The 14,012-nt window shown below is 36.2% G+C and overlaps 2 protein-coding genes across 2 annotated transcripts; one reads left to right on the top strand and one right to left on the bottom strand.

Annotated features, from left to right (window-relative positions):
- The first annotated feature begins 4,405 nt into the window (after positions 1–4,405).
- LOC129805627 (uncharacterized) lies at positions 4,406–6,388 on the top strand. Its single transcript, XM_055853670.1, has 3 exons — positions 4,406–4,598; positions 4,677–4,794; positions 4,860–6,388. The coding sequence occupies exons 1-3, from the start codon at positions 4,458–4,460 to the stop codon at positions 5,510–5,512; spliced, it is 912 nt and encodes a 303-aa protein (XP_055709645.1). The 5' UTR covers positions 4,406–4,457; the 3' UTR covers positions 5,513–6,388.
- Positions 6,389–8,752: 2,364 nt separating this feature from the next.
- Positions 8,753–12,036, bottom strand: LOC129805618 (polyhomeotic-like protein 2). The gene is made up of 2 exons (XM_055853662.1): positions 11,917–12,036; positions 8,753–11,600 (listed from the first exon to the last, which is right to left on the bottom strand). Exon 2 carries the CDS (start codon positions 11,581–11,583, stop codon positions 10,501–10,503), a length of 1,083 nt encoding a protein of 360 aa, XP_055709637.1. The 5' UTR covers positions 11,584–11,600; positions 11,917–12,036; the 3' UTR covers positions 8,753–10,500.
- Positions 12,037–14,012: the final 1,976 nt, after the last annotated feature.

Genomic DNA, 14,012 nt, shown 5'->3' with positions numbered 1-14,012 from the left:
TTAAGCACTCAGGGTCTAAGTACAAACGATGGTAAAGTCCAAGCCATCTGCAATATTCCTGTCCCTAAAACACCCAAGGCATTACGTCAGTTTCTCGGTATGGCAGGATGGTTCAGGCGTTTCATCCCAAATTTTGCGAGTATTTCGGCTCCTTTAACCGACCTTTTAAAAGGTAATCCTTTAAGGATTGAATGGTCTCCGGAGGCCGACCGTGGCTTTTCGGAATTGAAGCAGCTCCTTGTATCTGCCCCTATTTTAAAACTTCCCGACTATTCTCAACCCTTCATAGTGCGTGCTGACGCTAGTGATGTTGGGGCGGGGGGAGTCCTTGTTCAGGGAGTAGGTAATGAGGAAGGAGTTATTTGCTATATTTCGCGAAAGTTCACGGCGGCTGAGCAGAAGTACTCTACTACGGAAAAAGAAGCCTTGGCTTGTCTATTTTGTCTTCGAAGGTTTTCGCAATTCTTGCTTCATACCAAGTTCACTTTGGAGACAGATCATTCTGCACTCCAGTGGATCTTATCCCAGAGGCAAGCCCGTGGTCGTATAGGAAGATGGTTGTTGGAATTTCAGCAATTTGACTTTGACATAGTCCACCGTCCCGGTAAAAGTAACGTGATAGCTGATTTCCTTTCACGGAACGTTAATACCATTTCGACCCGGGAAGATAAATGGTATGCGTCCCTATATGACCAAGTCTCGAAATCCCCGAGCAGCCTTCCGGAGTATAAATTAGAAGACGGCCGGCTTTACAAGTATATCCGCTATAAAACTCCTTTAGGAACTTATAGTTTTAGGTGGAGATGCTGTGTCCCTAAGGGTGAACGTCAGGCCATTTTGCAGAAATACCATGATGATCCCACTTCGGCACATTTCGGGTTCTTTAAAACTTTCCGCAGAATTACGGAATATTTTTATTGGCCTTGCCTTCGCACAGACGTGCGCAATTATATCCGTAAATGCGAAACTTGTAAGAAATCTAAGGCCCCGAATTATGATTTAACACCTCCGATGGGTAATCATGTAGTTGCATCACGTCCCTGGGAACATCTATCAGCCGATTTTATCGGACCTTTAGTACCTAGTACTATGGGCCATCGCTTTATCTTGGTCTTGATCGACAAGCTGACCAAGTATGTCCTTTTATATCCTCTTAGAAATTCTACTGCAAACTCTGTTATCAAAATTTTGTCTCAAAATGTCTTCCCACAGTTCGGAGTCCCTCGTGTCCTTCTGACCGATAATGGTAGTAGTTTCAAATCCGCTCAACTTCAGTCCTTTTTGAGAAATCTCGGTGTTGCCCAATGGTTTACCTCAGGGTATACCCCACAAGCCAATCCTACTGAGAGAGCAAATAGGACTATTGTTACTGCTATCAGGTCGTATATAGGGTCTAAACACACAAATTGGCCAAAATATTTAGCCGAAATAGGGATGGCTATGCGATCCTCGGTACACGACACTACACAATTTTCTCCGTATTACTTAAATTTTGGGCAAAATATGATTTCACATGGGGATGAGTATACGCATTCCGATGCTAATACGATTCCATCGATCGAAGAGAGGATAAAGGAGTTAAAATTGGCCAGACAGAAGGCCATGGATAGGTCGAAGAAATGCCATGAGGCGTCTAAAAAGCGATACGATTTACGTAAGAAGCCGGGTAGATTTTCCGTGGGTGACGTGGTCTACAGGCGATCCTTTGTGTTGTCTGATGCCAATAAAAAGATTCAGGCGAAATTTTGTCCATGGGTGAAGAGCAAGGTGTTGTCCGTTCACGGACAAACTTACGAGTTGGAAGACCTGAACACTCATCGCAAGGCAGTATTCCACCGTAAGGACATCAAGCCAGGTTAAGGGATTTTTGCCAGCAGGACGGATTATTTTTTTGGCAACAATATCGGCATCGTCACTGGAACTTTCTTTTGTATCTAACGTAACTTGATTTTTGTACGGGTGTATGAGCGGGTAACGTAGAGAGACCATATTATTAATTTTATTTAATTTCTATTTCTTGTGAACGGAGAAATTCATAAGTAGGCCATCGTTCATTATGGATAGACCTAAATTAAAATTATGGTCGTTCGCCTTTAGGTGTTCATTTTGATCGAGATGATTGATACAGATATAGCCCAGCCTTATGCTGAAGCGAACTATGTTCGGCTATTTCAATCATCAAACTGTTATCCCCTTTTAAGACACATTGCTAGCAGTGTCCCTTGGGAATTTAAAGTGAGTAGCACTTCTTGCTGTCACTAGTATTTTGATTCGGTATTTCGTCAAGACGACAAAACCAATCAATTTTTATTGGCCAATACTTTAATTATTTTTCTCCTTCGTCAGTTTTGACGTCACATATAATTTCGGACACCTTAATTCGATTATCTATTTTATTTTACTTTTTTTTTCGATTGGGATGCACTGAATTCGGTCGCGATTTGTTTCCCATTTCTCTGCAGTTAGAGGCAGCCACATTTTTCTGATCGGGATGTAGTTTCTCGAGTAAAATTTTATCATGTTCAATATTCGAGGCAATAGGGCAGTGTCGGTGGAAAAAGGGGTTTTCTCTTTGCCCTTCAGGATTTCTCTTTCCCCAACATTGTAATTCGGCTGAGACTCTCCTTCCCGCTTCTACATTTTTACGCGGAATGCTCTTCAGCGGAATAGCTGAAATCCTGATCGGATTATAATGGTGCTGAGGCGGGAGATTTGGGGGGATAAAATCGTGACCATTCGTGTAGAGTAATTCCCTATTAGATCATGTATATTAATGATCCGCCTTGGTGATCGAAATGGGGTGGTCCTTAGTAATAATATCTTATTCTTTTGAAAGTATTTACACACACTTTAAACTTATAGTTAAGTTATTTCGCTGGCGCTAATAATTAGGTCGGCCTATCGATGCGAAATCCTTAACATTTTTGACTTATAACTATTAATTCTAAATTTTATTTTTTTCTCTCGAAATTGTTACTCTCTAATACTACTCATTTTGTTTTGCTCTACTACTTATTAATTGTTATTGTTATTAATGAGATTTGTTATATTTTGTTTTTTTTTGAGATTGTGGCTTATTGCCCCCTGGGGGGTTCGAAATCTTTTTTTTTCTCTTTTTTTTTTGGTGACCCCGGGGTGTGTGTTGCGAGCGCAACATATTTAAATTTAAAACTGTGGAGTGTGTTGCCCTGCTGAGGCGACGAGGGCGCTAGCGACGAGGAGAGGAGGTAGAAAAATCAGTAGCAGCTGATAAGAAAAAGAGCGCCAATCGGCCTCTTTCACCACTGACCGCCGAGGAGGCAACATCAATCACCTCGCCCATCTCCACCAGCCCAATCCCCAGCAGCAACACCATCATCACCACCAAGCATTGAAGCCACTGAAGCCACCGGGAGCCCCCAAGAACACCAAGCCCAGTGCTGAACTTTCCGGAGTAACCTCTGCCACATCCACCTCTCCCAAATTCCCATCTCAACCTCCGTGGGAGTGTTCTCACCGGAGAACACAGGGGAGTGTGGGACATAGTCCTTGCCCCGAACGTGGGACCTGAAGGAAGGAAGGAACGGAGGGAATAGAAGAGAGGAATAAAAGATTTTTCCCAATACGTCAAATTTCTGTCAAAACGCAATTTTTGACAAAAATTGCTCCCAATTAATGTGTGTAGACGCCTTTACGAAGGACATATCAAAAATGTGAACCAGTCTCAAAAGACTCTGGAATAATTAAGAAATTCGCAATTGAATAGTTTTGAATGCGGAATTACCCACCCGGCAAATTCTGCAGAATTCTGCAGAAATTCGTCAGATTTGAATTACTAACTGCCGAAAAATCAGCAGAATTTCTGCAGAATTTTGTTCTAAAGTGGATCCGATCGTTGTATGAAAATTCTGCAGAATTTTCTGCAGAATTTCTATAGAAAATTTTAAAATTATCGGCAGAATTTCTTTAGAGTATTTAGATGATTTCTACATTTCTTCTACCCTTTCTAATGTTTCTAAACATTATTTTAACTACATAAAAATATGTATTTCAATTTATTTAAAATTAAATTTTTATTCAACAATTTTACGTGAATACTCTCTTATTTTAAAATATTATTATAATGTTATAATACAATATTATTAAATCAGCCATAATAGAAAATACGAAGGGGAAGGAAATGGTTAGAAAATACCAAAGAAATTCGCGATGCTCACGAAGTCGCACGACTATCCCGAAGCCACACGAAGTATCCGATTGAATGACAAGAAACGTTAAATTTCAAAAGTGCAGAATTGCAGATCGAAGTTTTGCTGGGTAAATAAACCGGAAGAGGAAGACGGACGTGGTTTCTAAGGGGTTCAAGATAATTTAATTTTGAAAATCTCCACGAAAATTCTAAACGAACAAAATTATGCCTCTTTAGCGATAGTGTCGCCTCTAGTGCGTGAAATCCGCAAGAGCTGTCAAAGGCCAAAATGGTGTCAGTGTTGTTTTATCTCAAATTTTGGCTATTTTTTCAAATATCCCATGTATTTTCTGCAAAAACCGACACAAATCAGCACACCAGTATCCGATGCGAGGAGCTGTGCAGCGAAACAGCCCTTAAATTGTCCACGGTAATTCTAAATAAAAATCAATATCTCAGGGACACTTCACTCACAAAATTCCATTTTCACCTGTTCCTCTTCCTGCAGAATCTCAAACTGGATTGCCAGCGAGGATGCCGATACTTCAACATTGAATTCCTGTCGAGTGCTGGGAATCTCAATAAAGTCACTGACTTGAACACCACTCAAGATCTCTGCAAATCTTGTGGGAAAATCAGGATTGTTTGAAGTGAATTTGTGAATTTTATGGAGATGTTTTTTTTTTTGCAGCCTGCACCGAGGCCTACTACGAGAAGATCAAGAGAGAGGCTTGTCAGATGGGATGCACGAAGATGTTTGAGCTGCAATCGAAGTCACCTTACATCCATGGGTGGCTGGTGTATTTGGGATCTGCGTCGGAACGGGACAGAAGTGGCGGGATGATGTTCCTTCAGCCGGATTTAGATATTCCACCATCCGATGATGACTGGATTGTCTTTGACTCTGCCCTCCGTCCGCGTGACTACGACAGCCTCCATCCGTACAAACTCACCGAGACGCGCATCCAGACGATGCCAATCTATCCGGTCCGGAAGCATATTTCCACGCAATTCTGCATCCCCACGTGGATGTGGATGATCCCAATTATGCTGGTGTTTGCCATTGTATGGATTCAGTATGGAAACACCATCAGGAATGTCTTTATTTACGAAGATGTGGAAGAAGATGATGAAGATACAGAGGAGGAAACGACTTCCGGAAAGAAACTTGATGAGGACTTTATCGTTGCTCTGGACTCGTACTTCTATCCAAGCCCAGCCATTCCACCACCTCCCAAGTACTCAGCCAAGGAGGAATCAATTCTCATGAGTAGTGACGACGAGGAGAATCTTCTGCGCGAGAACGCAGACAATTCCAGTCGACAGAACAAAACCAAAGCCTAATCTCAATGCGATATCATTGCCACCAAGCCTACTAAGTTTCTAAACGCATAGAAATTTTCCTTCAATTTTTTTTGTGATACAATTTTTCCTGTCAAAAAAAATGCATTTTGTTTAACACATTCTCCTATTTGCAGTACAAAAACCACCGCCGAAATTTCATTATCTCTCTTGGTTTTTTTTTTTTAGTAATTAACTTATTTTGTTAAGAAAGAAAAAAAAGTATTAGGATTTATTCCTTGGGTAATATTATAAATTTTTAATAAGAAATTCACGAAAGACATTCGTTAAATTACACGAGTAATTAAAAAGAATTGATAGGATTTTTAAGGAATCAATATCCCCCTCCTTTAAAAATATTTAATCACAATTTAATCTTGTAATTGATAGTGATGTAAAAATAGGTATATATTGGGTAAAGATAAAAAAAGAAATAGTAGATGTGAGTGTATTGAGACAGTTGGATAGTTTGTGGATTTAAATTAAATGTAAAATTCGATTCTAAAGAGCGAAAAATTGTGCTTTTAACCAAAGACATTTTTTAGGATTATTCTTAAGGATATTGCTTTTATTTTTTATTTCTTTTTTTAAATACTCGGTTATTTAGTATTAGGAATTGAGATTTCTTTGGTAATTTTTGTTATTTTTATTTGATCTTTATTATTATTTTTTATGAGAATTTTGATAAAATGTTCGCAGTCATTTCGGTTTTATTGCTAAAGGTAATATAAAATCAACAAAAAAAAATAATGCGTAAAATACAAGAGTTTTTATAATTTCAGAATGAGCTTCAGAATGGAAGTTTTAAGTACTTCAATTAATGATTTTTTTTCCAGCTTTTTATTGCAATAAAGATTAAAAAGAAAACATTCGAAAGCATTTATGCATTTTAATTATGCTCAGATCAGACGCCTCTTTTTATTTTTGAAAAAAAAAAAAAAATGTTGCAAACTACGTAAATCTTGCTTGGAGACCTAATGATTTTAATGAAAAAAAATACTCAGATTTCCCACTAAATTTTTAAAAAGAAACCTAAAGATTTTAATTGGAAAAAAATTAAAAAAAAACAATTCTGAAAAGGGTAGCAATCGCCACTCTACAAGTCATAAGCTCACATTCACATTTTGGTTATTTGAAAAAATGTTTTTCAAACTTCAACCATTTAATCTAAATTAAGGATAATTTAGCAAATAAAAGCCTGAGGTAAAACACATGAGAGGTTTTTTCGAAATTCAAAACACCATTAATATGGTTTCGCAAAACCTTATAAAACTACAAAAGCTTTTACGAATCTCAAGAATACTGTAAAGTTTAAAAGCTTTACCGAATCCCAAGGAATCATTAAAAATCTCGTGGAATCAAGGAAAACATAAAAAAGTTTTTGTGACAAGAAAACTTTGAAAACTTTCGTGAAACCTGGAAATTTTTCAATATTTGTACGAAACTCAAGAAAACTTTAAAAGTTTTCAGAATTCTAGGAAAACTTTGGAAGATATCGCAAAACTTGAGAAAATGCGACTAGTGATCCAGGGGTTTCTGCCATCTTAGGGAAAAGTGCCCATGCTTGATAACCTTGATACCATTGGAAGCTTCGTAATTACTAAATTTTCCTATGTTTATCAATAAACGTGACTCCGCAATATATTTTAAAAACTGGCCATTTTTTCATAGTTTTTAAAATATGGTTGCTATGAGTCACATATATATTGTGTAACATAGAAAATTTAGTCATTACGAAGCTTCCAATGGTATCAAGCATGGGTACTTTCCATTACCCGGTAAAGTCGGTTTTAAAGTCAGTGGCAGATGCAAAAAATGGAGATTGGCAATAAATTATTATTATTATTATTTTGAACATTTTCTTGATACTCAAGAAAAGTTTAAGAGCTTCACTTAAACTTCAAGAACCTTCACGAACGAATCCCAAAAGAATTTAAAAAAAGATTGAAGAGCTTTCGTGAAACTCTGGAAAACTTCAAAAGTAATCGAGGACAAGATAACATCAAAATTTTCGGGAATCACAAGAAAACTTTGAAAGCTTTCGCGAAACCCAAGAACTTTTCAGTATTTCCGCGAAACTCAAGAAAACATTAAGACCTTTTGTAAAACTGTAAAACATTAAAAAAGTAGTCAAGAAACTTAAATTTTTTAGTGTTGTCGCGAAACTCAAAAAAATGACAATTTCTGGTAATCCCAAGAAAACTTCAAAGACTTTCGGAAATCCCAAGAAAATTTTAAAACATTGTAAGGATTGAGAAATTTTTCAAAATTTCTTTGATACTAAAGAAAAGTTTAAGAGCTTTTATTAAACTTAAACTTCAAGAACATTCATAAAACTTGAGAGAATTTTAAAATTTCTGGTAATCCAAGGGGTAACTCCTATTGAGAAACCCTCGTCAATTGTCTGAGAAACCTAATTTTTGCATCGCGAAACCCGAGAAACCCACTCTTTACATCGCGAAACCCGAGAAACCCAATTTCCCAGAAGAAACCAGAAAACCTTGTAAGAAAAAAAAAAATGAAAATGAGTTACTCTTTGTGGTAATCCCAAGAATACTTCAAAAGCTTTCGGGAAAAAATATAGAATTCCTTAAAATTCACTTCAAGAGCTTTTGATAAACTGAAAAAACTTGAGAACTTTGACAATGTTTTATTTAGGTCCACTTAAACAGCTTCTATGAATCCTAATAAATCTTAAGACATCTTAAAACTTGAAAAATTTCCGTGATATACAAAAAAAAAAAGATTTCATGAATCTTAAACTTCAAGAATAAAAAAAATCAGAATTTCTGCAAATCTCAAAAAACTTTAAAATCTTTCGGGGAATCCAAGAAAATTTTATAGATTTTCCTAAAGTTCACTTGAATAGCATTTTGGAAACCCAAAAAAACCTCAGAAAACTTTCAGTAAAATGTCAAAGGTTTTCTTTAAGTCGACTTCAAGAGCTTTTGTGAATCCCAATAAAGCTTTAACTCTATGACCTCTACACGTCTACACACTAGAAAAATTTATGTCCATATTGAAGGAAATTGCTATAGGAAAAACTGACAAATGTGGACGTATTTTTCTCTAGTGTGTAGAGGCCATTAAATGGAAGACATAGTAATAAAACCTGAAAAATTTCTGTGATACCAAAAAAAAAGATCAAAAATTTCGTGAATCTGAAGCTTCAATAACCTTCATGAATCCCATGAAAATGTTTTCTTAAAGTCTATTACAAGCTTTTGAGAAACCCAACGCAACTTAGAGAACTTTCAGAAACCTAAAAAAACATCATAAATTTTCTTTAAATCTATTGAATCCCAAGAAAGCTCTAGTCTATAAGACATAATAACACCTGAAAAATTTCCAAAATTTCCGTGATATCCCAGGAAAGTTTCTCAAATCTCAAACTTTAAGAAAAATTACGAATTCCAAAGACAATTTCAAAAATATTGGTAACATCCTGGAAGGTTTTAAAAGCTTTCGCGAATCCCAAAAAAAATTACAAAATTTCTACACAATTCAAGAAATCATCAAGAACTTGCGCGAAACCCATTAACACTTCTAACTAACTAGAACTTTCATGAATTCCTAGTAAAAAAAATCATCAAAATTTCCGGAAATTCCAAGAAAACCTTCAAAATACCCAAGAAAATTTCAAAAATTTTACAATCCACAAAAAAATTTACGGGAATCCCAAGAAAATCTTTAAAAAAATGATTCCGAATCCGAAGGCAGACAGCTTTCACGAAACTCAGAAAACCAGAATCTCTTATGGCCTCTGCACACTAGAGAAATTTATGTCCATATTGAAGTAAGTTCCTTACGACTGTGTAGGAAAAAACTCTTCAATATGGACATAATTTTCTCTAGTGTGTAGAGGCCATTAGTCAAAAACGGAGTAATGGAAAAATATTGAACTGAGGGCAGGGCCTCGCAATATCGTTTTTTATATATGGAGCTCAAGACTGAGGGACTCACTTAACCTAGCCTAATGATCTTTAACTGTACTCCTTATCACTCAATCCCGGCATTAAGTCCTTCGGGATACTGTGTGCGACGCGGGAAATTTAAAAACATTTTGGTACTTTTTCAGAATATAAAACTAATTTCTTTTATTAAGGTAAAGTTTTTAAATATTTTAACCATTTATTGAAGAACTCTGGCCAAAAAGTATTGTTTATTACTGTCCATTTATATTAAACAGTTGAATCTTTTTGTTTGAACTACTTTTACTCCGCGCGATATTCGTTCTACGACCGATTTATTCAAAAGAAAGCTCCTGCGGATATGCGAATTTTCTCAATGCGTAATGCCATTTCGCGCGTTTTTTTCGGTCCCGAAAATGTGCGTAATATCGGGACTGAGGAGATTGAGTGTAATGGGTTTTCAAGGTCGAAGGTTCAAAAGGCTCTAGAGAGCATATTTCTTAACCGAATGTTGTCATGTTTGGTATTGTTGGAACGGTCTTGGAATTCCTGACAAGTTTGAATTGCCTTTGAATCGATAACTAATTTTTATCCAAAATAAATTATATTTACCTCTATTCTGGGCGATCTTTTGAGAAATCGGTTTAAATCGAATGCGAACCGGTAAAAAAAAGTTGGGAATGGCACTAAGTGGTGCCGTTACCATATGCCGTGTTAAGTGGAACCGTTATCCTGAAAGAGACTGCGAACATTTAGCAAAATATCAAAAATATTACTTACTTATTGTGTATTAATCTGAAGAAGATGCATTATTTATAAGTAGAAGAGATGGAGATTACGCAGATGTAAAATACTTTTTTTTGATTATTTTTCAATTCTATATTTTATATATTTCAGCATATAATGAAATGATTAGAAATAAAATTCTATTCAACGTCAAAGCGCAGATTTTGGGAAAAAAAATCAGTTATTTCAGAAATGTTTTTATGATGATTACACACGATAATTTCAATAAAGACAATCGGTGGTCTCCAAAGAAAGGTCCACTAGTGGCTTTCCGGGAGTAAGGCCTCAGGTGGGCTAGAACCAAGAGAGTCGTGGATCAGAGCTCCTCTTTTGCAGCATCAGGACATGTCGGTAGATCCGAATAGCTGGACCAAGCTTCAGCTTTAGGCCAGACACGACATCATCGCGCTTCATTAGCACCAGCGATGCTCCGTCAATTTCCTGCTCACGAAACACTTCCGCCTCATTGGGGAAGTGACGTGAAAAGTAATTGTAGACCTCGAGGGAAGTCCAAGATGACGCGTCAGGTACAGGATCGAGAGTGCTTGTCACCATTTCCAGTTTTTCCCGTTTTTCCTTTTTATCAGGTTTTTCGATCGATTTTTCTACTTTTTCTGAAGATGAATCATGCTCAGATTGATCAGGACTGGCTTTCCCTTCTTTTTTTGCGTCTTTTGGATCCTCTTTGTTGTCTTTGTCTGGAGATGTCCTCTTAGCAGGGGTAGCTTCCCCAGAAGATGCCGATTCATCCAAACCACTCTCCGAAGATACTCCAGACGCATCTTCCTGGCGGCAATAGCGACAAATCCACTTGTCACGCTGACTTCCCTTCGTTATGATCCTGGGTCGATGGCATGTATTGTGATAGAACTCATAGCATCGAGTACATTGGGTGAGAATGCCAAAATCAGCCGTTTTCTGGCACACAGTGCAGAATTTGCATTGTGGGCAGTGCCAATTATTCTCGAGATCTTCAAATTTTGTCCCAGATCTCTTGTCCAAGCACTCAAAGTGCGCCTTGTAGGAGCATGTCTTGCATGTAATCAGCTTAGGATGGTTTTTCAAGCAAATCAAGCACCAGCCTTGATAAAAAGACAATCCTTTTCGTTCAGAGGAAGAATCCTCACCATTGCTCACCATTCTAGCGGCGCTATGTGAATCCTTCCTCTTTCTCTTCGGCAATTCTTCGGGCTTCTTGAGTTGCTTGGGTGTCTGTATAAGTTCCATTCGGCGCTTCTTGGGATAGAGACTCTCCGAGGGATCGAAGATTGTCTTGGCTTTTTTTATACGTCCACCTACACGAACTGGCAGCAAACCCCCCTCCTTATCCCCTCGACTGGGATTTCTACCATGAATTTGCTTCCTTTTTCCTGACATTTCAACCACAAGCTCCACTAATCCCGAGAAAATCAGTGATAAAATGTCAACTTCCAGACTCATAAAAAACCCAAAAATTTCCTACAAAATCTCAACAAATCCCTCCCGATTTAATGCCAATGTATCCAATATACCCTCTCGGACCCCTACTACCTCTCAGGAGTGAGAAGTACTTTCAAAAATGTGGAAATTTTTGCAAAAATCTAAATGTCCATTGAATAATGACGTTTACAGTTCACGGAAATTTTTCTCTCTTGAAATTTTTCAACAATTTGAACAAAAAAAATCGCTCCCAGTTATTGGAAAATATTGATAAATTATTATTCTACTTACCAGATTGGAATATTTGTACCAATAATGTAATTTTATCAGGAATTTCTCAGAAAATCTGTCCTGAAACCAATTTGCGGTGCTTTCCAAATATTGAAAAAATCAACAAGAGCGTCTCCCAGTGGTGGCTTCGTGAAATACAAATTCAAAAGGGAAATGTTTCGAAAATCCGTTAAAAAATGATCCATTTGAAACATTATTTTGTAGATTTTGGCTGCAGCCGATTTTGGAATCGAATTTTGATTGATCAGAAAAAAATTGGTTACTATATAAATTTCTATACTAGAATCACTAGAATATATTCAAATATGTTTAGCGAAAGGAAAAAAATTATTTTAACTATCTTGGCAGTTTTTGATTGATATTTAAACAAATTTATTAATTTTTCATAAAATCGAAGTTCATTATCTATTTGTTTTTCAAAAGTTTTGCATAATGTGTCCTTCTCCTTCGCAGTCTTTTCTTCTTCTTTAGAACATTACTCAAAATTAAATTAAGTTTAAACCAAATTATGAGTGCAAACATTGTCTTTGGATCGATTAATGTTTCGTACAGTTTTTCTTTGCTCACCGTTTATAGATTTTTCGTTTTATTTCTTCAATTTTCTTATACTATTTTCACCTAGTGTCATCGAGTATGAGATGAGGATGAGATAAGGTAATACGGTAATGGAAAGTTTGCGTAAGAATTGCAATGAAAATGCGTAAATTAACGAAATACGGTGAGCATTTTACTGTCAATGTGATTCTGCCCTTATGCTTCCGGCACACCTTTTAGAACACGGAAATTTCACGAGATCAATCGTTGTAAATATACTTTTATTTTATCCCATATTTTCGCACTCAAAATTTGATCGAACTAAATTGAATTTAGAGTGATGTTCAAACGAAGAAGAGGAAGAATGTGAATAAAGAATGTACACGATGTGAACTTGGTTCTCATGAAGTTTTTTGATCCAAAAGGTGTGTCGTAACAATTAGAAACCACCTCGTTTTTAATAATTAGATTTTTGAGTATTTTTCTTACTGACGAAACTTCTAAAATTTATTGTTTAAAAATGTTTATTTGATGTAAAAAATTTAATGAAAATTCTTCGCAATGTGTAGATATCATGATATTTATGTTTGCTTCTATTTACTTACATTGCAGTAAACCTCGACCAAGGAAAATTATTTATTGAAGAATAATTTCTTTAAAATAACAGTCTTCAATTTTTAATAAAAATAAAAAAGTTTCGTAGAAGGTGTAGTCAATTGTTTCATTTATAGAGCGCATTATTTGAACCGTGATTCAATTTTTCCAATGGTTAACTTCTATCCCTTTTTGTGTTTATTTGTGAAAAATTTTCGTCAAAATAAAGTATTTTTATTTAATCGACAAGTACAGTGCGACTCCAATAGAGTCAACATAGAGTCAATGAATTTGTTGCGATTTCACTTGTAAAGAGATGGCAAAGCATCCCAGCTTCGTAGAATGCTCGAACTCACGAAATAGAGCTCTCCATTAATTAGTTTTTCTCATGATCTTTTGGTTTAGTGCGTATTGATCTTGGAGATTTAACTGATTCATAAATTACAAAAGCATTCAAAATCAAAAATTGGCAGAAAATTATCATTTTAGAATATTCTGGCATGAGTTACAAGCATACGGACAAATAAAAAATGTAAACACGAGAAAGATAAGTCACTCACGGATATTTAACCGATTCATTCGGATTCATTACTGTTTTCAAGACCAGTTAAATTTTGACTTACGAAAATTCAAAATGGGGATTTTTTTTTAGGTCATATGTATGTTTAGTCGAAATGTTCACCTAGACTACCTCTAAAACATATCCAAAAATAAAAGAAATCGTAGGAGCGGTTTTTGAGAAAAACCAAAAAAAAATAGTTTTAGATGGGATGGATTGGGCAACGGAAAAAACGTCTAGAGAGATATAGTTTTTTTTTTATCGGGGGTCACCGAAGACCGGAAGTTAATATCTCTTACAGTTTAAGCTCTAGAACCGTGACAAGTTGACAAAAAAGTTGATTATAACTGCTCTCCCTTTGAGTTCTACTGTACATGTGCAAGGGATTTATTTCAAAATTTTCCATTTC

This window comes from Phlebotomus papatasi, chromosome 3 (assembly GCF_024763615.1).
Source record: "Phlebotomus papatasi isolate M1 chromosome 3, Ppap_2.1, whole genome shotgun sequence".
Classification (NCBI taxonomy): Eukaryota; Metazoa; Arthropoda; class Insecta; order Diptera; family Psychodidae; genus Phlebotomus; species Phlebotomus papatasi.
This window is presented reverse-complemented; position numbering and strand designations above follow the sequence as displayed.

What these genes read in the sequence shown, in the direction of transcription:
- LOC129805627 (XM_055853670.1), top strand. Translation starts at nt 4,458, where the DNA reads ATGGTGTCAGTGTTGTTTTATCTCAAATTTTGGCTATTTTTTCAAATA. An exon ending in CAGCCCTTAAATTGTCCACG is followed by an intron (nt 4,599 to 4,676) that starts GTAATTCTAAAT and finishes CTCTTCCTGCAG; the next exon opens with AATCTCAAACTGGATTGCCA. An exon ending in TCAAGATCTCTGCAAATCTT is followed by an intron (nt 4,795 to 4,859) that starts GTGGGAAAATCA and finishes TTTTTTTTGCAG; the next exon opens with CCTGCACCGAGGCCTACTAC.
- LOC129805618 (XM_055853662.1), bottom strand. Translation starts at nt 11,583, where the DNA reads ATGTCAGGAAAAAGGAAGCAAATTCATGGTAGAAATCCCAGTCGAGGG.